Below are 27930 nucleotides of genomic sequence, written 5' to 3' on the forward strand. Positions count from 1 at the left end.
GGATCACTCGAGCCTGGGAGGTCAAGGCAGCAGTGAGCCGTGTTCTCACCACTGCACTCCAGCCTGGGTGGCAAAGTAAGGTCCTGTCTCAACAACAACAAAACAACAAAAAAGAAAAGTGTCTGAGTTCTGCATTAATTTTAACTGGAGATGCCTAGAAGGGCACAGCTCTGAAAGGTCTCAAATAGTCTCTGTGATATTTTTAAAGTTAAAGAAATAGGCCCAGCGTGATGGCTCACAACTATAATCCCAGCACTCTGGGAGGCCGAGGTGGATGGATCACGAGGTCAAGAGATTGACAGTATTCTGGACAACATGGTGAAACCCCCGTCTCTACTAAAAATACAAAAATTAGCTGGGTGTGCTGTGTGTGTGCCTGTAGTCTCGGCTACTCAGGAGGCTAAGGCAGGAGAATTGCTTGGACCTGGGAGGTAGAAGTTGCAGTGAGCCAAGATTGCACCACTGCACTCCAGCCTAGGTGACAGAGTGAGACTCTATCTCAAAAAAAAAAAAAAAAAAAAAAGTTAAAAGAAATATTCCTTCTTAAAATGAGCCTAAGAGAGGAGGGAAGGTTTGCATCGTCTTTCAGATCTTAACTGTTTCTAGGCTCTTCAAGATCCTAGAATGCTCTGCTTCATGACAGTGTTTCCTGCCATTAGAGGCCTTCGATGTAACTGGACAAGGCTGGGCACAATGGCTCACACTTGTAATCCTGGCACTTTGGGAGGCTGAGGTCGGGGGGATCAACCGAGGTCAGGAGTTCAAGACCAGCCTCCCCAACACAGTGAAACCCTGTCTCTACTAAAAAATACCAAAATTAGCCGGACGTGGTGGCAGGTGCCAGTAATCCCAGCTACTTGGGAGGCTGAGGCAGGAGAATCGCTTGAACTGGGGAGGCAGATGTTGCAGTGAACCGAGATCGTGCCATTGCGTGACAGAGCAAGACTCTACTCAAACAAAACAAAACAAAACAAAAGAATGTAACTGGACAATCAGGTTTTGCAAAGGGTGGGGAAGAAGTGTGGGATTTACTGAGGAGTCGTGAAGTTCAACTAGATATTGGTTCTCAAAGTGTGACTCATAGGCCAGCAGCATCAGCATCACCTTGGAACTTGATAGAAATGAAAACTCTCTGACATCCAGACTTACTGAATCAGAAACTCTGGGATGTGGCCCAGCAATCTGTGTTTCACAACCCCTTCAGGTTATTTAGATGCGTACTCAAGTTTGAGAATCACAGGACTAGATAACTAGGATCATCTTTGACTTTGAGATTCTGCTATCATCTAACTCTGGGAGAAGATTCTGGATTTTGAGGCTCACATTATGCCACCTAACTGTGATGGTGAAGCATGAGAGATCATCTTCCAGTGTTAAAATCATGAGACAAGTTTTCTTAATATATATATATATATATATATATATATATATATATATATACATGTATAAACAAATATGGACTCATTTTTAAGAATTTAGAAAATACAGGCCAGGCGTGGTGGCTCACGCCTGTAATTCCAGCACATTGGAAGGCTACGGTGGGTGGATCACTGGGTTAGGAGGTCAAGACCATCCTAACCAACATGGTGAAACCCTGTCTCTACTAAAATACAAAAAGTTAGCCAGGTGGCATGGCGTGCCTATAGTCCCAGCTACTCAGGAGGCTGAGGCAGGGGAATCGCTTGAACCAGGGAGGGGGAGGTTGCAGTGAGCCGAGATTGTGCCACTGCACTCCAGCCTGGCGACAGAGCAAAGCTCCGTCTCAAATAAATAAATAAATAAATAAATAAATTTAGAAAATACAGGAAAAAATGTAAGGATCACACAGAGGTAGTAACTGTTAACGATTTGATACATTGCTTCCAGTTTGTTTTCATGCTTATATGTTTTTAGTTCATTGAAATCACCGAATCACCTTCTTAATCTGCCACTGTCATTTAACAGTTTTTCATTAGTCATTAAATATTTATTAAATATGGTTTCCAATGGCTGAAAATGATTCCATTTGATGAATCTCACAAAGCTTATTGAAGCCTTTCCCTAAACACTGGGCTTTTTAAGGAAATTTTTAGGAAATTTCCAACTTTTTGCTATGATGAATAATGTAGACGTGACTTTCTTATATATTAATCTCTCTGTATTTCCAGTAGTCTATATTTTACTTAGAATAAATTCCCAAAAGTATACGAACAATTTTTAAAAGTGAAAATAAATGAACTAGATCAGTGTATGTTAATATTATAACAGTTCTTGATGCATGCGTCTAGAGGCTTTTCAGAATGACTATAACCATTGATACTCTTTCCTCACTGTATGGGTAACCTGGTCTCTGCATACCCTTGACAGCAATGAATATTAAGACAAACAAAAAAGCTGTGCTAATTAGTAAGTGAAACATGGCATGGCTTTCTCACTGTTTTAATTTGAAAATCTTTTTTTCTTTTTTAAAAAACTTGTGGGCCAGGTGTGGTGGCTCACGCCTGTAACCCTAGCATTTTGGAAGGCTGAGGCGGGTGGATCACAAGATCAGGAGATCAAGACCATCTCGGCCAACATGGTGACACCCTGTCTCTACTAAAAATACAAAAATTAGCCAGGCTTGGTGGTGCGTGCCTGTAGTCCCAGCTACTCAGGAGGCTGAGGTAGGAGAATCGCTTGAACCAGGGATGCGGAGGCTGCAGTGAACCGAGATCGCGCCACTGCACTCCAGCCTGGTGACAGATCGAGACTCCGTCTCAAAGAAAAACAAACAAACAAAAAATAAACGTTTCCAAATAATTATATTTCTTTTCTACTTCAAGTATATTGCATTGACTAAAATTTCCAATGTTAAAAATACATGTCATGTTCATAATTTTAATGAGAATTCTGATAGTGTTTTACTATTAAGTAAAATACTAACTATTGGTGTAACAGATATTTAACAAAGGTATTTATTAGTGGGGGACAATCTTTCTGATCTTAGTTTTCAGGAGTTTTTATCTTGAAAACTCAGAAATGTTGAATGTCATTGAATACTTTTGAGTTGTCTATTTTATCATGTAATTTTTCTATTTAGTATTAGAAGACTTTCTTTCATTCCTTTGATATGCTCAGAGGGGTGAATGATTCTTTTAATACACTGTTCAATTCTGCCTACCAATACTTTTTTTTTTTTTTTTTTTTGAGACAGAGTCTCGATCTGTTGTGAGACTGGAGAGCAGTGGCGTGATCTTGGCTCACTGCAACTTCCACCTCCTGGGTTCAAGTGATTCTCCTGCCTCAGCCTCCTGAGTACCTGGGACTACAGGTGCCCACCACCACGCCTGGCTAATTTTTTTTTTGTATTTTTAGTAGAGATAGGGTTTCACCGTGTTAGCCAGGATGGTCTCCATCTCCTGACTTTGTGATCCTCCTGCCTTGGCTTCCTAAAGTGCTGGGAATACAGGAATGAGCCACAGTGCCTGGCCTCTACCTACCAATACTTTTAACTAGAATTCTTATGTCACATTTATATCTGGAATTGGTCCGTAGTTTTCTATTTTTAAATGTAATTTTTGTTAGGGTATTGCATGTCTTCATTTCATAAAATGGATTGAGTAGCTTTCCATCTTTGTCTATACTATGCAACAGTTTACCTAAACATATATTTCCTAATAGTATGGGAGAGCTCACCAATAATGCCATCTGTTTTAAGATCATTTCGTATGTAATTCTTTGAAATAATTTGTTTCATTAACGCTTACCCGGCTTTTCATTAATCTTCTTAAGATGTTCAAGCTCATTAGAATCAAGATGACTATATATTTTGTTTTATAATTTTTTTTTTCGAGACAGAGTCTCACTGCATCACCCAGGCTGGAATGCAGTGGCATGATCTTGGCTCACTGCAACCTCTGGGTTCAAGCGACTCTCATATGTCAGCCTCCCGAGTAGTTGGAATTAAAGGCATGTGCTACCACACTTGGCTAATTTTTGTATTTTTAGTACAGATGGGGTTTGCCATGTTGGCCAGGGTGGTCTCAAGCTTCTGACCTCAAGTAATCCTCATTCCTCAGCCTCCCAAAGTGCTGGGATTATAGGTGTGAGCCACCATGACTGGCCTTATTTTATATTTATATTTAAATAAAGCCATTGACACATTTATATTGATATTTTATATTACATTTTTTTGCATTTTAATATCTGATCTCTTTCTCTTTTAAAAATTAGGTTTTCAAACATTTGACATATTTTAAGAACTAGTTCTAGATTTTCTTGTTTTTAATTATTTAATTTCTACTTTTATCTTTATTATTTTCTTCCTTCTGCTTCTCCTAAGTTCGTTTTATTGTTGCTCTTCTAATTTTGGTATTACTCATTACATTTTATTTCTTTTTTATACCATGGAAGATTATGAGGCTTTGAATTTACTTCTAAATATAATTTAGTCTATATTCTATAATTTTTTTTTTGAGACGGAGTCTTCCTCTGTCGTCAGGCTAGAGTGTAATGGCGCAATCTCTGCTCACTGCAACCTTGACTCCCTGGTTCAAACGATTCTCCTGCCTCAGCCTCCTCAGTAGCTGGGATTACAGGCATGCGCCACCACGCCCAGCTAATTTTTGTATTTTTAGTAGAGATGGGGTTTCACCATGTTGGCCAGGATAGTCTTGATCTCTTGACCTCGTGATCCACCCGCCTCGGCCTCCCACAGTGCTGGGAACACAGGTGTGAGCCACCGCGCCTGGCCTATTCTATAATTTTTTAACTGGAACCTTCTTATTTTTGTTATTTTTTGAGTAATCAACCATGGTGGCTTTGATCTCCTCATGATACTCTTGTTCTTTAGGAGAATTTTTAAGTCTCTAAGTGACGACATTTTGTTTGTTTATTCACTTAATCTTCTATTAGTAATTTCTAGTTTTATTGCTTTGTGGTCAAAGAAAATGACCTTTATAATTTCTGCAACTGGATTTTATGGAGTTTTTTCACTTGTAAACTAGATTGTGATCTATTTTAATAAATAGGAATGCTTGAACAAATATGATATTTAATTTCTTTATGAGTTATAGAGAGTTACTTCATGCAAGTATTTATTTTTTTGCTACTTAACTTCAAAAATGGAAAGCAATATTTTAAAGCTTCTCAATATCTGTCAACTTCTTCTATATCGACCTTTTCTCAGAATATATATTGATATTATTTTTTCACTGTATATATTTTATTTTTTTAAAGTATAATATATTGACATTATTTTTTCACATTATATTTTTATTCTGCTGTTAAATATCTAACATTTTATGACCACCATATCTCATAATTGAGTGTACTTTTTATCAAATAAAAAATGCCTTAACTCATTCTGCTTTATGCTTTTGGCACAAGGGGAGGTTAGTTTGCCTAAAATTCGCATGATTAACATTACAATTTCTTCCTTTTAATTTCTCTATGTCTGATGAAGAATAAAGTAAGAAGATATATATTATATATACATATGTATATCCTTTTATTTTAGATGTATCTTTTGTAAGAAGCATATATTTGGATTTTCATTTTTAACTCAAAACTCAATATGAGAGTGTTGGTCTTTTAATAGGGAAATTTAACTCATCTATTTTTCTTTTCAGTATTTATATGTATATATATGTATATAGTGTTAACCTCATTCAACTTGCTTCCAAAAATTTTTAAATATTGGCTTATTATTTGCATTCTCTTCCGTGCTAAATTGACGGGGTTTATATATTTTAAATTCTTCCAGATTTGAAAGAATGGAATGGAAATAGGTGTGTGCCCTATTTTTAGTTTCACTAGTGATTGTCTATCTATTAAAATTATCTTCTGATTTATATGTTTTATCATCAAAGTGAAGAGAGACAATGAGAAACCTCATGTTTCTTTACAATTCCTTCCTCAGTGTCTCCCACGTGTTTTTGGCCTTTGTTAATATAACCTTGGGTTTGGGATACAGGTTATCAATGTTTACATGATATGTCTTCTCTTTCAAGGAATGATTTTTGCCATTTGCATTTAGTTGCATAACCATATTTAACAGGTTTCTGGAAACTTCATTCTAATTTCACTGGTTTCCATTTCTACCAAAAGTTCTTTTGTGCTGTGACAGCCCATTCTTTTTTTTTTTTTTTTTTTTTTTGAGACGGAGTTTCGCTCTTGTTACCCAGGCTGGAGTGCAATGGCGCGATCTCGGCTCACCGCAACCTCCGCCTCCTGGGTTCAGGCAATTCTCCTGCCTCAGCCTCCTGAGTAGCTGGGATTACAGGCATGTGCCACCATGCCCAGCTAATTTTTTTTTTTGTATTTTTAGTAGAGACGGGGTTTCACCATGTTGACCAGGATGGTCTCGATCTTTTGACCTCGTGATCCACCCGTCTCGGCCTCCCAAAGTGCTGGGATTACAGGCTTGAGCCACCGCGCCCGGCCTTACAGCCCATTCTTAAAACGCTTTAATTTTGAATCACTTAGATGGTGTGTACCTTCAAGAAGATGTTTCAACAAGGGGTACATGAGTTTTAACCCTTGCAAATTTAAGAATGATTTTCTGTTACCTTCTGTTATGGACTAAACTTTGTCCTCGTCAAATTCATATGTTGAACCCCTAATCCCCAATGTAACTGTATTGGTATATAAGGCCTTTAAGGAGGTAATTAAGGTTAAATGAGGTCACAAGGGTGGGGCCCTAATCCCTTACGACTGGTGTCCTTATAAGAAGACAAAGAGAAAACAGGAGTGCAAACACAAAGGAAAGGCCATGGGAGGGTACCACAAGGTGGTGGCCGTCGGAAGTCAGGAAGAGAGGCCTCCCCAGAAACCAGCCCCTTTGGCACCTTGGTCTTGTGTTGTCAGCATTCAGAACTGTGAGAAAATAAATGTCTGTTGTTTATGCTGCCAGTCTGTGGCATTCTATTATGGCAGTCAAAGCAGACGAATGCACCTTTATATATGGATTTCTAGACCTCACACTATGAAATCATTGGTTCACAGATTTTTTCATAGTGAGTTGTAATCTCTAAAGGGTGGTATGGAGGAAGGGTGGGTGTGGGCATAGGAAGTATTTGGCTATTTCAAAAATCAGTGCTTGAATTTATAGGAATGGCAATCCAATTTTCAGCAAGCACTGAACCAGGTAGGAGAGGGTTTAATTTCTTTCAGCTTTTTTGGGGGAGATAGAAGAGCTTGGATAGATTCTTCTCAACTCAGTTCCATCAAATGATAAATACTAGAAATTCCCTCCATCCTTCCTAACTCCAGCAAGGTGGAAAGCTATTATTTGCTATAGTGTGTTTTCATCTTTTTTTTTTCTTAGTCTTCATAAGATTGAGGTAAGATTTTTGCAGAGAAATTTGTTTTTGATAACCTTTATAGAAGATGCTACCTTTTCTCAGCAGGTTCATGGAAACCCTCTCTCTAGGAGAAGACAACTTGATGTACTGAAGGGCTTGAAATAGCAGCTGATCAAAGTAACTGAATACTCCGCTAGAGTGAGGGAGCTTAGAAATGCAACTTCTGTCTTGTGAAATTCACATAGCTGCAATCTTATTGAAGGTATTACGCTCCCAGCAGAAGCCCTGAAAACCAGGACAATGCTTGCTATTCACCACAGAGATTCTAGCTGCGTTTCTAACTGAGGACAAACTAAGAAGAAAGGATGCATGGCTCCTGTACTAGTGCTAAAGGGAGAGGGAGAGCTAACGCATACAGTACGTCTGGGAATGGAGATACTCTAGTTTTGTTGTTCATTTGTTCATCCTTCGACACATATCATTGTGCAACTATCATAAACCAGGCCCTGTGCTACGTTGGGTGATAATACCATAAATAAAATAGATAGCCTGTGTGGTGGCCTGTTCAGGGGAAATTTCAAGTAGGTTATCAGGGCTATGGATGCACCAGGGGACAGGAATGTCTGTGCACCGCAAGGAATTTTCTCCCAGGAGCTCCAGCAGTGAGAGGAGCTACCCTACCAAATTCTAGGTAAGATAAGTGTGTAGCTTTGGCTTCCACGTAAGGAAGCACTTTCCAACAATGTGACTTGTTCATCAGCAGAACAATCTTCCTTTTGAGGTAGCAAATTCCTTGTCACTGGCATGATTCCCGCTAAGGCAGTCCAGGATGTAGTAGATGTCTCAGAATTCACTGACTAGAATCTACATCTCACTCAGTTTTGTGACTGGTGCCTCACAGTATCTGGCATACGGCAGGTGTTCAGTAAGAGTTTGGCAGGTAAATGAGTGGATGAATAAATAAAATGGAAGAAGGGTTGCACTAGATAATCTTCCATGGTCCCTGCAACTCTGAGATTCAGTGATTTCATATGAAGTCAGTGCCCCAAAGGGCTCAAAAATAAAGCTTCTCATCCCATCTCAGAGACTGGCAAGACTCACCGTGCAACATGGCTGCATCCAGGGCTCTCCATCCACTTGCATCGGCAGCAGCTTGTTTGTCCTGGAACCCAGAACACCCAGTGAGACAGAATGAGCTTTTTCAAGCTGGAGAATCAAGGTTGTTCCCAACAGGAAAACAGAAGTAGAAAAACCTTATCTGCCCACCTAAGAGTAAGACTCTTTTGGAGAATTTGTTAAAAATAGATTTCTGACACCACTTCAGGCAGTCTAACTTGGCGGATCTGGGGCCAGTCCCAGGGGTCTGTGTTTAATAAGCACCACAGGGGATTCTACTGCCTTGGTCCTCAGACCTCACTTTGAGAAATACGGCTATGGATGAGCAGTGAAATCCACAGAAGTCTGGGATACAGTGGCCAGCGAACATGGCAGCACCACTGCTGAGCAGATGCTCCTCAAACAGTCAGCTAGAAGGCCCGCAGTACGTGCCAAAAACTCCACTCTGAAAGGGGAACTGGCCTGGTCTCTATGTTGAGTGAGAGGTTGCATCATGCCAATGAGGTAACGTCTCCAATTTATACAACATACAGCTCAGGTCTGAGTGTGTCTTGCCTTGCAATCTATTCTAACCTTAATCCTTTAGAAAAATTGCCTGAACAAGTACACTCTGGGGTTGCATGGATTGGGGACCTGGCTTACCTGGGAAAGGGGGTCATGCAGGAATACTGGATGAAAGTGCTGCCTTCTTGCTTGAGACAAGGCTTTTCTGACCTTGGCATATGAATTTTTAAAAAAAGAGACAGGGTCTCACTCTGTTTCCCAGGCTGGAGTACGGTCATTCATCATAGCTCATTGCAGCCTCAACCTCCTGGGCTCAAGTAATCCTCCCACCTCAACCCCCTGAATAGCTAGGACTATAGGTGCACATCACCACACGTGGCTAATTTTAAAATCTTTTGTAGAAGGGGGTCTTGCCATGTAGTCCCCACTGGTCTTGAACTCCTGGCCTTAAGCAATCTTCCCTCCTCAGCTTCCCAAAGTGCTGGGATTAGAGGACCACACCCTGCCATAGGTTTTAAAAGGACAGAGATGGTCTTCTGACTTCCTTCTGTAGAAGAGTTATGAATTCATAAGACATTGCCTTTGGAAGAAAAGGCAGGCTCTTTTGGAGGCCTTTGGTCTGGGTGAGCACGGAACAGTTACCACCCACGGACACAGAAACCCTCATCTGGGTGTGGCATCTATTCTGTTCTTGAAATTATAAAATGGGAGGGAAAAGCTGTGTTCTGATGTGACGATTCTCTGATTGACCCTGAGGATATTTAATAATGAAAATAATAAACCTACTAACAAGAACAAGAATAAAGAGTGATATTTTTGGTTCTTGAGGCTGGGGCTGGTATTTAGGAAATGGCCAGGGGGATGGGGCTCCTGGCTCACCACCTGTGTTTCTACCTGGAAATAGAGCTACTGCATGTGAAGAAAAAGTCCTTCTCCTTATAGATGGCTTCTTGGATTCATCAAGGATGAGGCTGTTATGTTCTCTGTGGTCTTCATAAGTTATGGCTTAGACGTGTTAACAGACTGGACCTACTCAGTGTTAAGAGTCCTGGAGAATGGACAGGGCTCAAGAATTAATCTAGAAAACAGGGACCCCATCACGACCACAGCTCAGAAAGAAAGGAGATCAAAGATCTGGGGAACAGAAAGGACAGAAAACAAAGAGAAGGAATGAGGAAAGGGCTCAGTGGAGTAGACCTTCAGCTAAGACACCTGTGGGGACCTTTCTGAGGAATGCCGTGAGTGCTAAGGGCAGAGTTTCTTCCCATGTGCTCTGATGACACTTGCCCAGAAGTTCTGGGAGAAAAGAGTTCTGTGATCAAATGCCTTGGGGAAACCCAGCACCCTGTGGACTCCGCTAGGAGATCCCCAAGGCATATTAATAGATTTGGTCCATAGTAATTCAGTGAAAAAGAAAGGAATAAAGACTTCTGAAACAAGCCGGTGGGAGAAGAATCTCAGACAAAATGTGATGAGCTGCACTGATTAATCAGATCAGAGGATCCTCTCAATTAGACCTCATCTTTTGCAGGAGCCTGCAGTGGCTAACCTGTGTGGTCCGTGTCCTAGAGTTGTCATCCTCTCTGTCAACTATGCCAGTTTGGCTGATGTTGATGGCTTAGCATACAAAGGTATATAGGAAATAGCGTTTCTCGGGTCACTGTCTGAGAAACAGCAGAGCAGAGACACAGGTTTTTTTTTTTTTTATCAGCACATGCCCTCTGGCATCCCTCTGGCATCTATCTAACATTTTAATTTGCAAATATAAAAAGGCCAAGGAGTTGGACCTTTGGTTCTCTGGACCGCTTAATCTTATACTCCTGTTTAGAGAATTTCACCAGGTTATTTTAACAGAACAGCAAACTGGCTGTGGTGGGTCCTCCAGTTGATATTTTACATGGGCGCATTATATCATGTTTGGGAAATGGTCTACGAAGACGTTCTTTACACACATTATCATGCTTCTGTGCTGCACTCTTCCTGCCCTAAAATCCAAAGATGCCTTCCTAGTTGTGGTCTGCAAGAACGTGTAGGGAGGCGGAGAGACGCAGAGGCTGCTGGGTGACAAAGAGGCATACCTGATGGTGACAGAGGAACACTGCGCCAGCCTCCTGCCTGCACTCTTCAGGCCGGTGTAGATCTGCCCCATCTCCATGGCTCCTTCTAGCCCCACCACTTCAAGGAGTTGGTCACTGAGGTCTGCAGGGAGAGACAGCAGAAGCAGTGCATAGACATCTCTCTGTTCCTCAGACAGGTTCTGGCCAGAAAGTCTGGTCCCCAGATGCCCGATGTCTGCATGCCTTCATCTCCCACCAAACACCTTCTGCATCCTCACTCTGAATAGGCTGTTTCCCCAAAGGTCAAAAAATCTACCTTTTCATGAAGAGATGGTTAGTTTTTGTGAAAAAAGATTTCGATTCAGACATCATATGCATCCAATAAATAGGTATCAAGAAGCCTCTTCAATCGTAGAGTGACATAAATGACGAACCAGCTATTTCTGATCATTTTCAACCCTCCCAGTGCAGCTAGAGACATATTGGTTTGGAACTAGGATAGGATAGGAAGGAATGTTGACGAAGGCCATTACCCAAAGCTGGATCAAGTTTCTCTTCTCTGAATGTCTGAATCACATTTGGCATCACTGACAATGACGGATGGTTAATTAACCTTAAATTTGGCCTGTGGTAAGCCACTGGTGAGCCAGCCTCCTTGGACATCCTCAGGAAAACCAGTGACCTCTTTCAGGACACCAGGTGCCTAATCGACGCCAAGGAAAAGAACCAACAGCCCACGGGAGAAAAGGAGGGGCAGGGAGCAGGAGGTCCCACACAGTGGCGGTTGCTTCTCATTCAGAACCTAGATGAGGTCCTTTTCTTTCGAATTGCTGACGCTTGGATGGTGCATCCCCAATTTCTTGTGAAAGCAATAGCAGGATTAATGTTTGAGGCTGGGCTCAAAAGTCACTTTTCCAGCACAATTTTCATGTATTTAAAACAAGCAAAAGGAAAAGGCAGATTTTTAAAAAGCTTCCATTCCTTCGCCTACACAGGCAAGAGTAGCTTTCTCATACGTTGTGGCTAATCACTAACAGCCTCTTAATATCCACAAACTAGAAGACTGTGTCTATATTAACGCTTTTGCTTATTTAACAGGTGGTTTCTGTCTTCTAAAGTGCCTCCTGGTATCGTACAACAGTGTTAAGATTGGCAAGGAGATATTTGAGTTTGTCTTTACTCTTGTTTAGAAGGCTAACTATTGTTTAAAAAACAATCTCTTGGCGGATGTATTTCTAGTGAAGACAGTTAAACAAACCATTGAGCTTACCACAAATGTGTCAACATTGCTAGTCTCAATTACTGATGATCACTAATGGACATCAGCTGCCAACAGATACACAGCTTGCATCAGTCTTCCTATGACAGGCACATAGCTTTTCCCCACTACATCTATTGACAATCACATTCTCCCCTAGTACTCCTTTCTTCACGTCTGTGAAAAGATACTTATCTCCTTAAATGCCCCATCTCATTTGGACTTGGAATAAAAAGCCATGAAAGGATAATGTTTGTTTAGGAGAATGCTCCAGGCTATCTGATGGAGTGTGGACCTAATAAACAATGAATGTCTAAACTTAATTAGCCTCCTTCTTACCAAAGAGGGTTGAATAATGTTGGATGATCTGGCTCACTTGATCATTTTATTTATTTATTTATTTTTGAAACGGAGTTTCACTCTTGTTACCCAGGCTGGAGTGCAATGGCGCGATCTCTGCTCACTGCAACTTCCTCTTCCTGGGTTCAAGCAATTCTCCTGCCTCAGCCTCCTGAGTAGCTGGGATTACAGGCACACACCATCATGCCCAGCTAATTTTTTGTATTTTTAGTAGAGACGGGGTTTCACCATATTGACCAGGATGGTTTCAATCTCTTGACCTCGTGATCCACCCACCTCAGCCTTCCAAAGTGCTGGGATTACAGGCTTGAGCCACCGTGCCTGGCCACTTTATCATTTTAATAGTGTCTGTGAAAACAACATGGGCTATGAATGTGTGTGTGTGTGTGTGTGTGTGTAAGAGAAAGAGACAGAAAGCAGAGAGAGAGAGGAGGAGGAGGGAGAGGAAAAGGGGGAGGAGGAGGAGGAGAGAAAGGTAAAGAGTGTGTCTAGGGGTGAGGGGGTTGGGGGTTGATGTTGGGGTAGGAGAGAGGAGGAGAAAAGAGAAGCAGAACTTTTCAGAAGTCTCTTGAGTGGCAGAAACATATGTCTTGTAAAATGTTGCTCTTCGTACCAGGCTTTGGTGTCTGATGGTGCTGTGATAGTTCAATGTTTTCCCTCCTTGAAACATTCTCTGGTAACAAAATGTTCTAAGAAGCAGGGGACTTAATAGACTCAAGTGTTTCAGCTTTACAATGTCTTGGTCTTTTAACAAATTTTCCCCATGAATGGCTTTAACTCTAAAGTTGTTATCACTTCCCACACGTTACCTTGCAGCTATCACTTCCCACACATTACCTTGCTTCCTGGCTCTAGAAGAGAAGTAATGAAGGCTGATCTCATCAGCATGGTGGGTGGGTGGGGGCAGGGGCTTACACAGATGTGGGACTGAAGAGATTTGTAGGGAAAGGGGCTAGAATCTTGGCATACTGTTTGCCATTCTGCCTTTGAGTTTTCCCTGGCATAGAGAGGCTGAGATGACTACCGCTTAGGCAGGACGTGATTGCTCTTTTACTTCCCTACCGTCGCCCACCTGATCTTTCCTTCTACTTCCTAGAACGCCTAAGGAGAAGTCTTAAGGTAAAGAAATCTATGCAAAGTTGTTTCTCGAAGTTATAAGACCACGAGACCCTTTTCTTGTGTGTGTGATGCCTATAAACAACCCACAGCATCTTTATTTTAGGAATCCGTTTTGGGAAATTCTGGCATCACTAATTCCCTTTACTTCCTCTATCACAGAGATACTCAGGTACAAATTAAATTTGGAGTTAAAATGAAAGAGAACAGAATGCAAGTCAGTGTTTAGGCACATAGAACAATTAATGTTTAGATTTAGACATCTGGTATACCAGGTGTCTGTTTTATCTTAAGCATCAATGATTCAGAGTGTGATTTTGGCAATTCATGTCATCTCCATATTGTCTTTATACTCTTCCAGTCATTAGTATTTAAGAGGGAATGTCTATGCACCTTAGTAAAACAGGAATTCACTCACTCACTCATCAGTTACAGAGTAACAACTCAGTGCCAGGCACTGTCATGTAAGAGCTGGGATGCAAAATGTTTTGTTCTTGAAGGCTGTTAGCCAAGAAGGAGAAACCGAGTTAGGTGTAGAAAGGCTGTAATTGGGCAGCAGGATCAAGGGAGCCTGAGTGACTGTGCTGGGGCAAGGTTCAGAAGGCAGGTGTCCCAGACATCTCAACAAGGTCTTGAAGGATGATTGACTGCCAAGGTATTTTTGAATTGAACAAGGAAGGAAGAAGGACATTCCAGGCAGAGGGATGATCATGTGTGGGGTTGGAAAGTCACAGGATAAAGAAAAAAAATTAATTCAACAATAAACCCTCTTGGCAATTTCATTGGAAAATATAAAAATTATTTTTTCCAAAGGAGAATTACTGTCCAGAGACTCTTTTTGGCCAGAGCTAGAGGAAGAGGGTCTCCAGGCCAGTAGGAGCTTTTTGCAGCCTCAATAGTATTGGCCTCTCCAGTAGCATGGGACCACAGAGCTGGGTGTTTCAGCACTGCTCTTATTTATTCTCGATAGCAAAGCCTGTTTTGTGTGTAGTGAACACATAATATAAGCTCTCCAAGAAAAGAAGATAACAAATGGGAAGATGGAAAAAGGAGAATGTGGAGGCAACAGAGGAAAAGTGAGGACAGCAGTAGGGTTCCAGTCCGGCCCCTTCAGTGTAGCCTCCAGGAAATGAAGATCTGGTCATGCCATCCCCATATGAAAAATCCTCAGTGGCACCCATTATAAAACCAAGTGCTGGCTGGGCATGGTGGCTCACGCCTGTAATCCCAGCACTTTGGGAGGCGGAGGCGGGCAGATCACCTGAGATCAGGAGTTCAAGAGTAGCCTGGCTAACATAGTGAAACCCTGTGTCTACTAAAAATGCAAAAAAGTTAGCCAGGCATGGTGGCAGGTGCCTGTAATCTCAGCCATTTGAGAGGCCAAGACAGGAGAACTGCTTGAACTTGGGAGGTGGAGGTTGCAGTGAACTGAAGATCTCACCACTGCACTCCAGCCTGGGCGACAGAGCGAGACTCTGTCTCAAAACAAAAGAGAACAAAACGACAACAAAAACAAGTGCTGGGGAAGGGAATATGTGACGTACATACTTCCACACTGAAAACATAAACTGATAGGAAGGAAGCAATTTGGCCAGTTTTACTGAGTATAAAACTTCCTTGCTGCTTTATCCATCAATTTCTTTCTTGGTATTGATAATGAAAATCACTGATAGAAACAAGTTCATACAAATACGTACATTTGCGGCATCATTTATAACAGGGAAATCTCCCTACCCCCATTTCTTTCTGTATGGGAATAGTTAAATAAGTGATATGGTATCCATATGATGGAATTTTTTGCTGCCATTGAAATATTTTAAAACTTCCAATAACATTATTGTTTATGTTTAAATATTAAGTGTGAAGGGATAATATAAACCTACTTACATAGTATACTCTAGGTGAGAATATGCATAAAAGAAAAGGTCAAATCCCAATAAAATCTTAACAGTGGTGAGTTCTGGGTAACTAAATTAAAGGTAATTGCTATTTTCTTCTTTATGCTTTTTGGTATTTCTTATTTTCTGTAAGTATGCAGTAATGTTAAAACAAGTCATTTACAAAAACATATTAACTGCTCGTCACAGTTAGAAAAATAATGCTCACATTCCCTGGTTTGACGCCCAAGGTCCAATCCCCATCTGGCAAGGGACTGCCTCTGCAGTTTCCCTTCCCATCTTTGTGAGGCTAGATGCTTGCTGCAGACACACACACATATCATTCCCCAGACAAACCCTACTGTAACATGACATTCCCCAGGCAAACCCTACTGTAACAACATGCCATTCTCCAGGCACACCCTACTGTCTCCTCCTCTGTGCTTTTACATAAATCTACCTATGCTTTCTCCCACTTTCATTTGTCTATCAAAACTCAGGCCAAGTGTCATCAACTTCCAGAAGTTCAAAAAGAACTTTTCAAACTTCTGTGCCTGTGGTTTGACTTAGATGCTCCTCCTCAAACTCTCCCAGGTAGATATAGTTAAAGAAAGAACAAGGAAGACAAGGGCAATGATGGTATTGGCTGTGGCCAGATGGCTGCAGTAATTCCTGTACCGAGGATCTAGGTGGAATAGGAGAGGAGATGGACTGAATGAACAGGGAGAAAGCAAACAAGAGACTTAAAGCGTTCTAGAAATAGCTGCTCTGAGACAGTGAAAGAGAGGGTTGCGAGAGGTGCTGTGGGCAGCACTAGCTGATGACAAATTTCACCTGTAGTCCCAGTGGTGGGCAGCTGAAGTGGATGGTGGAGGGCGGGATTAGAGTCAAGGAGAAATGAGCCTTGGTCAATGATTCCTAAACTCTGCTGAGTGTCAGAAAGACCTGGGGAGCTTTTAAAAACAACAATGCTGGCCGGGCGCGGTGGCTCACGGCCGTAATCCTAGCACTTTGGGAGGCTAAGGTGAGTGGATCATGAGATCAGGCATTGAGACCAGCCTGGCCAACATAGTGAAACCCAGTCTTTACTAAAAATACAAAAAATTAGCTGGTCATGGTGGCAGCCACCTGTAGTCCCAGCTACTCCGGAAGCTGAGTCAGGAGAATCACTTGAACCTGGAGGCCGAGGTTGTAGTGAACCAAGATGGTGCCACTGTACTCCAGCCTGGGTGATAGTGCAAGATTCTGTATCAAAAACAAACAAACAAATAAAAAAACAGCAATGTCAGGAATTGCCAGGAAAACAGCAATTTAACTCGTATAGGATGCAACCTATACAATTTAAATCAAATGCCATCCTGATTTAACTCGTATAGGCTGCATGCTGTACAAGTTAAATCAGAATGTGTGAGCACAGGAGCTAGGCATCAGTTTTTGTGTTCAAAGATTTCCAGGTGATTAAAAAATGCAGCCCAGTTTGGGAACCACTGGGCTAAGCTAATGGGCGGATCATTCCTATTGGTCAGTGGCTCTCAAAGTCTGGTCCTGGACTGGCAGCCTCAGCATCACCTAGGAACTTGTTAGAAATGCAAATTCTTAGGCCCCACCCCAGACCTACCGAATCAGACAGTCTGGAGGTTGGGCCCAGCAGTCTGTGTTCTGACAAGCCCTCTGGAAGATTCCAAGGCATGCTTAAGTTTGAGAACTTGGGCCTTAGGCAATAAAACTGCCCCAAATATATACAGAAGCTGGAGTGAAGAAGAATGTCAACAAGTTATTTCATGACTGCTTTGATCTATTGCTTTTTCAACGGAAAATTTGAAATGATAATACTGACCTCAAAGTGGGGTTATGAGATCTAAATGGCAGACCTGTATGTGAAAGTGGCTGGCACAGAGTGGGCACTCAAAATACATTGGTTTCACTTCCCTTTTCTCCACATTGACCCTGACAACTCCCAATGATCAGTCTATCTACCTTCTTAGAGCTGTGTACAAGAGTCCCTAGGCTATAACATTAAGGGTAAAAAACTTTTCTTAAATTTTCAATGTTCCTCATGGTTTTACATTTCCTGTAAACGTCAGAAATCCAGATAAGCTCAACACCGATAAGTAAAGGCTGGCAGAACACTCGTATCTAAGGGGCACAGTTGACATGTCTTTTTTTTTTTTTTTTAGTGGAGTCTTGCTCTGTTACCCAGGCTGGAGTGCAATGGCACGATCTCAGCTCACTGCAACCTCTGCTTCCTGGGTTCAAGTGATTCTCCTGCCTCAGCCTCCTGAGTAGTGCCACCATGCCCAGCTAATTTTTGTGTTTATAGTAGAGACGAGGTTTCACCATATTGGCCAGGCTGGTCTCAAACTCTTGACCTCATGATCTGCCTGCCTCAGCCTCCCAAAGTGCTGAGATTAAAGGCGTGAGCCACTGCGTCCCAGGCCACATATCCAGTCTTTCTTTGGGAACATCTGGAAGCCAAAGGAAAAAAAAACCCAAAATGTTCAAGTTCCTTAGCTAGGTGTGCAAATATCCCTCTGCATGGACAGCTCATGTTTAGCCTCCTAGGATGCCCCAGGCACCATGCTTGTTCCTTCTTCTGTGCTTCCACAGTGATCTCATCCAACAACAACTGTCTCTGTTGGTGTCACTCTCTCAACTCCATTTCGAGCTGAAGGCAGGACTGTGTTCTTGGTTTGTTTTTCTTTGTAGCTCTAGCAACAAGACCAGCCTTTGGCATATAGAAGGCTCTTCATATATGTTTGTTGAATAAACTGAAAAATATAGATGCTTTAGAGCCAAAGACTTTGACAGGTTTGGCCAGAAGAAGGAAAGAGACAATGATTGATAATAATAATGATAACCATAATAACTATAGATGTCTGCAGTTATCCATGGGGGATTGGTTTTAGGACCCCTGCAAACACCAAAACAGATGCTCAAGTCCCTGATATATAATAGTGCAGTATTTGCGTAAAACCAGTGCACATGCTGCTGTTACTTTAAATCATCTCTAGATTACTTATAATACCTAACACAATGCAAATGCTCTGCAAACAGTTGTTATACTGTATTGTTTAGAGAATAATGACAAGGAAAAATGTCTACATGTGTTCAGTACAGGCGTAACCATCCATTGAAAAAAAAACATCTTTGATCTGCTGTTGGTTGAATCCACAGATGCAGAACCCATGAATATGGAAACCTGACTGTGATTGCCTAGATTGTATTGGGTAGCAGGCTTTCCATGAATTAACTCACGTAATCTGCATTGAACAGTCAATGTCTACCCAGCCTGATTTTTGCCTCTCTCCCTTATTGCATAATTTTTCTATCCATTCTCATCCCGGTCTCTTTCCCCCGACCCCCAAGATGGAATCTTGCTTTGTTGCCCAGGCTGGAGTGCAATGGCATGATCTCGGCTCACTGCAACCGCCGCCTCCTGGATTCAAGAGATTCTCTCACTTCAGCCTCCACCTACCATCATGCCCAGCTAACTTTCATATATTTGGAGAGACGGGGTTTCACCATGTTGGCCAGGCTGGTCTCAAACTCTTGACCTCATGATCCACCCGCCTCAGCCTCCCAAAGTGCTGGGATTACAGGCATGAGCCACTGCACCTGGCCCCCAAATCTCTTCTTACAAGGACAGCAGTCAGACTGAATTAGGGCCCATCCTAATAACCTCATTTTAACTTAATCATTTCATTAAAGGCTCTGTCTCCAAATACAGTCACACTCTGAGGTACTGGAGGTTAGGGCTTCTTTGATACATGAATTTTTGGGAGACACAGTTTGGCCCATACAGGGCTAATCATAAACTCTCCTTCACTGGGTTATTTTGAGAACAAAAGAGATAAAGAATATGAAGGTGTTCTGTAAAAAGCCATGTCCCTTATCATTGTGCTACTGAGAAGCTGACAAGTGCAGGGTGTGTGTGGGATGTTCTTATCCTCCTCAGAAAGAAAGGACACAAGCCCAGCTTTGCTCTGCAGTGGGGCCAGGTTCAGTCCCCACAGTCTAGACAGGTGAGTGGGAGCTGGCAGGCCTCTTAGCAGACTTGGCTCACTAAGGCTCCCGCAGGCATGGCCTCGGGCTCCTCTCCTGCCTCCAAATTTCCCTGGAGAAGCATGTGTCCTTGGTGGCTCGGGCACTCAAAGCCCAACAAAGCTGGGCACTCAAAGCCCAACAAAGCCGGGCACTGCTTAGCTCCCCTGAGCCTCCCAGTTGGACTGGTCTGCGCAGATGAAACACTGCTCCTGGCTAAAGAGCTTCAAAGCACAGCTCAGAAGCAATGTAGCCTGAAAAAGCCTAAGGGTGGGGAAATGGAAAGAATCCCAAAAGACTGTTTCCTGATCTTTTGCAGGGGAAGGGGACTGGGGTTCTCAGGGACAGAAGAGTGAGGAAGGAAGGAAAGCTCAAACTGGTCAGTCTCCACTCCCATGTTCCCACCTGGTCCCTCAAAGCACCAGGCCTTCAGGCATCCCATCCGTAACTAAGCTGAGGAACACTCTATGATTAAAGCTTTCCCTGGAGAAACTGACAATGTCACAAGGAGAGAAGCAGAGAGCTTATTCCTTGGCCTGCCATGAACCCAGCACAGAGAATGCACACCTGTGACAGGTCGTGAAACAGCGTGAGCTTCGGACAGAGTCGGGTCTGATCCTGTCACTTCGGAGAAGGCCCTTAACTTTTCTGAGCCCGTCCTTTATCTGGAGAATGTGTCAATACACACAGTAAGTTACTGGCAGGCTTGTCTCAAGGTTTAGAAGGGATGCCTTCAGGTGCCCTGTATGAACAGGATGAGATCAGAGCAGCCCACAGAGGGTCCTCAAGAAACACCTGCTGTTACTGCGACTTTCTGTTTCTTTAAAAAGGGATGTCCTCAGGGAGTTCCATCTTTGCTACACAGTAAGTGCATGGCCTTCTGTAGATGGTAACTAATGTAACTTAGAGAAAGTTATCGAAGAAGAGAAGGCATGGTGGGAAGGGATGAGGGAAAGGGAGGGGGAAGAAAACGAGCAGGGAGGAGTGGGGAGGATTCTAAGTAAGAGAAAGACAGAGACGGTAGAGCAGAGATATTGTGACCTTGAGAACTGAGGGTGACTTGCTCCTCTGGCAAGTGAAGCATCTCTATGCCTTTTTTTCTAGTTACTCCAAAACAGGGAGGAAGCTTATTTGAAAATGAACTAACTCCCTTCCTTTCCCTGTGGCCGTGTGTGTGTGTATATGTGTGTGTGTGTGTGTGTGTGTGTGTGTGTGTGTGTGTGTGTGTGTGTCTGTGAGTGATGCAATCCCACAGCTATCCAGGTTGCCTTCTCTTGTTCCTGGGCTGAGCAAGGTGGGAGCAGAGCAGGTTCTAGACACCTTTAAGGCATGGCTTGGACACTCTTGGGTAGCTGGCTACCCCGCCTGTTCGTGCCATGCCCTTGGCACACTGGCTTGCAGGTTTCTGCTACTCTCAGGGGTCTGTAAAGCCCCATCAAGGCTTACAAATGGCCAGAGGGCACCGAGTGGTCTTTGAGGCTGGATAATCCCATTGGGAAGGGGTAGAAGGAGTAGCTGGGTGAGCCGCTGCTTTCTGAGGAGGAGCAGGCCTGCAGAGCCTGAGAGAGAAGCGAGGGGTGGGCCCAGCAGGCCGGGCTGGAATTGTGGTGTCTGTTCTGGCTCTGTCTACCTGTGTGATCTGGGAAAATCACTTCCTCCTCAGGGCCTCAGTTTCCCCCAATTGAGGGTGGAGGCACCCTATCCCTAAGGTCTATTTGAGCTTTTCCAGCCAAGACGGAGGCCGGATTTCCTGATGGTCTGGGTCAACAGCAGATTGGTAGGAGACCTCACCTGTCCTCACAAAGTACAGAAGATAGAACATTCAGCACAGCCCTACACTGAGGCAAGAGAAAGCGTGATGGCCTTCGCACAACGGCCATTGCTGTTGGTTCCTGAAAGCCTGCTAGCGTGGTGGGAAAAGTACGTTCTCCATTCTGTGTGGCTTTATCTTCTGGGGTTCTCCAGGGCTCTGATGAAGTTGCTGTATGTTGGGGGAGGTGGGCTTTGAAAGTTCTGTGCATGAGGGTCAGGTGCTTCAGACAGGGAGGCGGTAAGCTGGTAGAGCTGGGTGGTGGGCATGTCTCTTCTGGAAGAGGCTCTGAAGCAAGGGTTTGACGTGAGCACACCCCGAAGAGAAGCCAAGGGGGAGGATATCCTTTAAGGCCTGGCAGTCACAGAGCTATAGAATCTTGATCTGGTGGTCTCAGTGAGGTCCAATGCTGGGCACAGACTCCAGGCTCGGCTTAGAGCTTCACAAAGGACAAAAGCAGGAACGGACACATGGAAGGTCATTAAACTGAAGAGCTTCAGCACTGCAAAAGAAACTATCCATAGACCTCACTGGCAGCCCAAGGAATGGGAGAAAAGGTTGCAAACTCTGCGTCGGGAAAAGGTTTTTCTTTCAATCCTTGTGGCAACTCTGTTAAAAACTATCTCACCATAAGAACAACAACAAGCAGGCCTTCAGGCTCAGAGGCTGAGAAACTTGCCTAATATCAGAGAGCTGGCATACCGCCAACCTGGAATTCAAGGCCTGATTCAAAAAATAAGCTCATTTGAAAGGACGCAAGGCAGAGACAAAATACCTTGGCGTGATAGGGTGTCTGAAGGCAGCGAGGTGAGCTTGGATAGGGGTGAGCCTCTTCTCACCTCCACTCAGGGAAGCCTTGGCTACATGGTCCTATTAAATGAAATGCTGAGTTCTTTGGCTTGAAGGTAAAATACTAGTTGGTACGTTACCTGGCATTACCCACTGAGCTCAAGAAACTCATTCCAGGCACACTGTATATAACAAAAATAAATCAATTAGTGGTAAGATTTTCCAGCTTAATTCCATCCTGATTCTTAGGCGTGGCATATAGTACATTACAGAGATCTGGACTGGCCAAACTAATCACGGCTCAGCGGGCTGTCTCCAACACCCACTATTGAGAGATCATCTCGGAAAGATCTTATAAGGAAACGAATCACATACACTAAGATCATCTCACATTCTCCGGAAAGGCAAAGTTGGAAGAGAGTCACAACAGGGAGGGCCTTTTTCTGGTGGTTGGGTCAGGATTGGCCAGAAAGGGGGAGGTGTGGGAGGGTGCTGGGTGTGTGTGGAAAGAATCCGATGTTTGGAATACTAGGACTCGGGCTCTAGTCCCAGATCCACTAGCAAACAGTCTTGGAGAGGTCAGTTAACCTCCCTGGGCCTTGTTTTTCTCATCTATAAAGTATTCCTCAGGGGTGCTGTGGGGAATTTAAATGAGATGATGTATGTAAAATATTTCTAGCATCTGGTGCTACATCCACATAAGCACTTAACACACGCTGGGTGAATAGACCTGAAGAGGAGAAGAGATGGGCACTGGCCGCATGCTGGAGGTGCAAAGGGGCAGAGGTCCCTGCTGATGCCTCTGTTCTGCTAACAGAAGTCCCTAGTAATGGGGAGGATTTGGGTGCAGAGGCAGGCAGGAAGAGGCTGTTTGCTGGGAGAAGCAGCGGGGGTCTTGCTGGGTGGTTTGTGGGGAGGGAGGAATCACCTGTGTGGTAGTGTCCTCTGTCCACCCCTTACTTACTATTGGCTCTGTCCATTCTTCCCTTTGGGCCACTGACTCTCAATTTGAGGCTTGGAGTTGAAAGCCTGGATCCTGTATTAGTCTCTTCACTGGCCTCGTTACCACCAGGTTCTTTCCCTTTCTTCTCATCCAAACTGCCCAAGACGCCCAGATCCTATTGCTGCTAGCTGAAAAATCTTCATCTCTTCTTATTCAAAGGATCATGTTCAAACACCATGACACAGGACTCAAGGATCTCTGTCTTCCAGTCTTTGCTTTGCCCAGACCATGTTTCCTTTCTTTTACTCACTGTCTTTTCAAATCTGTTCGCGCTCCCAGGACTAACACACATGCGTTTCATCTTGTTCATTCATTTGTCCATCAAATATCCGTTGATCACCTACTGGGTGCATTGCATGGTGCTGGGCAGCTGGGGCTCATGTTCTGAAGGGGAGACCTCCTTGCCTCCCACACTCTTATAAACTTGTCTCTTCCATGCCACACAATTGTTCTACAGATATTTCTCACATGTAGATGGTAGATTGTCAACTACTTGAGGCCTGGACCACAGTGTATTTTTGTCCCCTCCTCTGCAGACTTGGAGCACCTGAGATGCCTGAAGACAGGTTGGAGTCCAGGCTCTATCTTGTGTTATCCATGCAATTTTGGCCCGGTCATGTAATCCCACTGAGCTTCAGTGTCTTGAGATGTAAAGTGTACTAAATAATTACGCAATAGTTTTGTCCCATAAGTAGGTATTCAATAAATAATAGCCCAACACATATTTGCTGATTAAGAAGATTAAACACAACTATGGACTGAACGTTTTTGTTCCCCTCCCCCCATATTCATATGTTGAAGCCCTGATTTCCAATATGACGGCATTTGGAGGTGGGGCCTTAGGGATATAATCATCTAATGAGGGTGGAGTCCTTGCGAATGGGATTAGTTCCCTTATAAGAAGAGACTGAGAGAGATGATCTCTCCACATGAGGATACAGCAAGAAGCATCCATCTGCAAACCAGGAAGAGGACTCTCACCAGGCACCAAGTGTGCCTGCGGCTTGATCTTGGACTTCTCGTCCTCCAGAACTGTGAGAGATCAGTTTCTGTTATTTAAGCCACCCAGTCCACGGTATTCTATTACAGAAACCCAAGTGACTAAGAAAAACACTTCTTGCACCAAATAGAAACAGATCAAAGAGAAAACCAACATTCAGGCTGGGCAGAGCACGTGGCTAGGATGGAGTTTTGCCATGGGATGGATCTGAGGTGGTGCCTAATATTAAATGGTCCATGAGTTTCTGCAGGGGAACAGAGACCAGTTTGGGGGTCAAGATGGGCAAGTGCAAGAGGGCAAAACTGAGGTGTCTAGTCCGGCCAAAGAGGCTAGCCTAGAATTTTCTTCTGCATGTGAAAAGTGAAAGCTTCCTTGGCTCTGTGGTTCTATTTTGAGCAGCAAACCTCCTGAGGCAAGAATTAAGTTGGAGTTCAAACTCCAGCTTGAACCTGTGTGAGCAAGTTTTTCCTCTGCAGGTGCTGCGCAGCCTCCTGAGGCACATTTCCACCTCGCCAGGCCCTCCCGGGTCTTGGAGAAGGGAGGGGGAGGGGGGGGAGGAGACACAGATGGAGTTAGAGTCTTCTTCATTCAGACGTCAGCTGAGAAAGAGTGAATGATTGCTTCACTTGAATTTCCAGTGGATTTGAGTTGGGTGAGGACCAGCTGAAAGTTACAAGGCTGGGGCGGGATTGGGGTGGTTACTCTGCTGTATGTAGAAGGAATTGTATGTTTGGAATACTTGAGTCCGGTGCCAGATGCACTAATTAGTGTCACCTTCGATAGGTCAATGAACCTCCCTGGGCTTCATTTTTCTGATTTATAAAATTTATTATTGGTATTCTTTGGAGGAGAAACCAGGCTTACCAGTGCAGTGCTTCTCAAAACCTTCCGTGTGCGTGTGATCGCCAGCAGATTTTGCTGATATGCAGATTCTGCTTTGGCAGGCCTGGTGCGGGACTTGAGAGTCTGCCCTTCTGACACACACCCATGCAAGGCCAGTGCTCCTGGTTCATGGACCACATGGCATTCTAGTGCAGGTATGACTAACCATGGTTTGAGGATCAAATCCAGCCTGCTGTTTGCTTTTGTAAATAAAGTTTTATCAGCACACAGCCATGCTCGTTCATTGAAATATTGCCTATGGTGGTTTTCATGCTAAGTGGACACAGGTAAGTAATTGCATCAGAGACTGTATAATGCACACGCATAATTAATTTAATAGTTACTACGTGGCCCTTTACAGAAAAGGTTTGCCAACCCCTGCTGTAGAGGACTGAGGACTGGTCTGTGTGAGCCTGAAGCTCTGGATTTCTCACCTGGGTTTGGCCAAGGGCAAGCCACTTCACCTTGCTGGTTCTCACTTTCCTTATCCAGGGAACAAAATAATATCTACATTTCTAGGCAGTCTATGATTCTGGGATTTCAACATTACATAGAAAACATCACAGTTTCGGCCGCTGTGGCTCACGCCTGTAATCCCAGCACTTTGGGAAGTCGAGGCAGGCAGATCACGAGGTCAAGAGATTGAGACCATCCTGGCCAACATGGTGAAACCCCGTCTCTATTAAAAATACAAAATTAGCTGGGTGTGGTGGCATACACCTGTAGTCCCAGCTTCTTGGGAGGCTGAAGCAGGAGAACTGCTTGAACCCGGTAGGTGGAGGTTGCAGTGAGCTGAGATTGTGCCACTGCACTCCATCCTGGTACCTGGTGACAGAGTAAGACTTTGTCTCAAAAAAGAAAAGAAAAAAAAAAAAAGAAAGAAAAGAAAAGAAGAAAAGAAAAGAGAAAGCATCACAGTTTCTATAGAAACAGGCATCTGAGAACCATGCTGAATGGCCTGCATTTGGAAGCTGCAAAAACATACGTGGTCTAACTCCGCAGAGTCCAGCAAGGCAGATCCTGCCAGATGCCGTGAGACGTCTGTGGAGACAGACCACAGCTACAGCCTGACGCAGGGTCAGCTGGGAATAGAAAGGGGCTTGAGAGGAGGAAAGCGTGAGGATTGGAGGTTGACCTCCTGAGCTCCAATACAGGCGGATGCTGGCAGAGGGGTCCTGGAACAGCGCATACCAGCATCGCTCACACAGATTCACTCTTGCTGAGACCAACTCAAAACAATTCCCTAACTCACTGCTCCATGCGCTCCTGACTGGGTGCATTTGGACAACCAATATTAACAAGCCTTCTTGAGGCCTCTTGAGATTTTGCCAGGCACAGGGTTATGGAAGGGATTATGACATCTGGGGCCTCCTAAGGGCCTCAGAGTCTGATGGGAGAAACACCCTGTGAATAAATAATTATGTGAGAGTTCCTCAAGCCAGCCGTGACAGGAAACGTGTGACTCTGGGTCTCCAGCTTGGACAACAGGTGAGACATCAATAAGGCAGGGAACATGGGTTCGGGGAGGAGGCAGTGTTTCTAGGAGGGGGAAGATAATGACTAGTTTGGGGCATGTTGATTCTAACGTGGGCTGCTTGAAGGACTAAATGACAAAGCTGTGATTTCCTGTGAAAAGCAAAACAACGTCTCTGTAGGCCTGCAAATGTTTAACGAGAATGATATGTATGTTGCCGTGGTTACTTCCCAGTGTAGCCCTCATAGGACATCTGGGGCTCCTTAGGGGTCACCTGCCTTGCTCTGTCTCAGTTCACAGGAGAGACCTGGGCCAGAGAGATCTCTGTTAAATGCAAACTTTTTTTTTTTTGAGACGGAGTTTCGCCCTTGTTACCCAGGCTGGAGTGCAATGGCACGATCTCGGCTCACCGCAACCTCCGCCTCCTGGGTTCAGGCAATTCTCCTGCCTCAGCCTCCTGAGTAGCTGGGATTACAGGCACGCGCCACCATGCCCAGCTAATTTTTTGCACTTTTAGTAGAGACGGGGTTTCACCATGTTGACCAGGATGGTCTCGATCTCTCGACCTCGTGATCCACCCGCCTCGGCCTCCCAAAGTGCTGGGATTACAGGCTTGAGCCACCGCGCCCGGCGCTAAATGCAAACTTTTAAGGAACATTTTTATTTTCTCTCAACTGGAAAGAGTGGTGGCTGACTGTGTCTCACTATGACTGTCAAATCTCCACTGAAGGGGAAAATTGGAACTCTACAGACTTGGGCAGCTGCTGAGCCCCTGAGGCCACATTCTGTTATGGCTTCATAAAGGTGAAAAGAAAGCCATGAGAAGCAATGAACTCGTGCTCACAATTATTTTGGTGTCTCAGCTAATCTTAGTTCCTCACCTGCGAGGATGAATCTGAGATGGCTGAATGGCATCCTGTTCCCTTGCTTGGGAATTCAGGGCATAGTCCTTCCAATTAGTGAGGATCCACATGGGCACAGTACACGGACAGATTGAACCATATGTGCTTACAAAGTATCAGAGCCAAGGTTTCCCCCTTCCCAGGTAAGGTGTCCACGTCTAGGAGGGCAGATCTGATGACTGCACGTGTTTGCCTGGAGAGCGCGTGTGCCTGCTATGCTCCGTCAGTCTGAGTACCAGGCAAGTGAGGCCACATGCATGCCTATGAGCTACACACTGGCTTGCTGGCCTTGCTTGGGTTCCGGGTAGCTATGCAATTCTTAGCACTTAGCACAGTTCCTAATTATATGCTTGTCTGTGGGATTATTTTATTGAGGCCTGGCTCCCCAACTTCCCACTGGCTATAAGGACGATGTTTGTTTTTAGTTTTGTTCACCATTGTCCCGTGGGGCCTGGCACTTGGTGACGGCTTTGTAAGTA

At 44.0% G+C, this 27930-nt stretch overlaps 1 protein-coding gene across 7 annotated transcripts in view; it reads right to left on the minus strand.

Moving 5' to 3' along the window:
- The window catches only part of DGKG (diacylglycerol kinase gamma), a 209015-nt gene that overhangs the window by 10818 nt on the left and 170267 nt on the right, over positions 1–27930 (minus strand). For all 7 annotated transcript variants that reach the window (XM_074404673.1, XM_003926986.4, XM_074404671.1 and 4 more), the window contains 2 exons: positions 10961–11081; positions 8364–8424 (listed from right to left, as the gene is read on the minus strand). In XM_074404673.1, the coding sequence (XP_074260774.1) occupies positions 8364–8424; positions 10961–11081 (182 nt within the window). The remainder of the gene's footprint in view (positions 1–8363; positions 8425–10960; positions 11082–27930) is intronic.

This window comes from Saimiri boliviensis, chromosome 8 (assembly GCF_048565385.1).
Source record: "Saimiri boliviensis isolate mSaiBol1 chromosome 8, mSaiBol1.pri, whole genome shotgun sequence".
NCBI classification, from domain to species: domain Eukaryota; kingdom Metazoa; phylum Chordata; class Mammalia; order Primates; family Cebidae; genus Saimiri; species Saimiri boliviensis.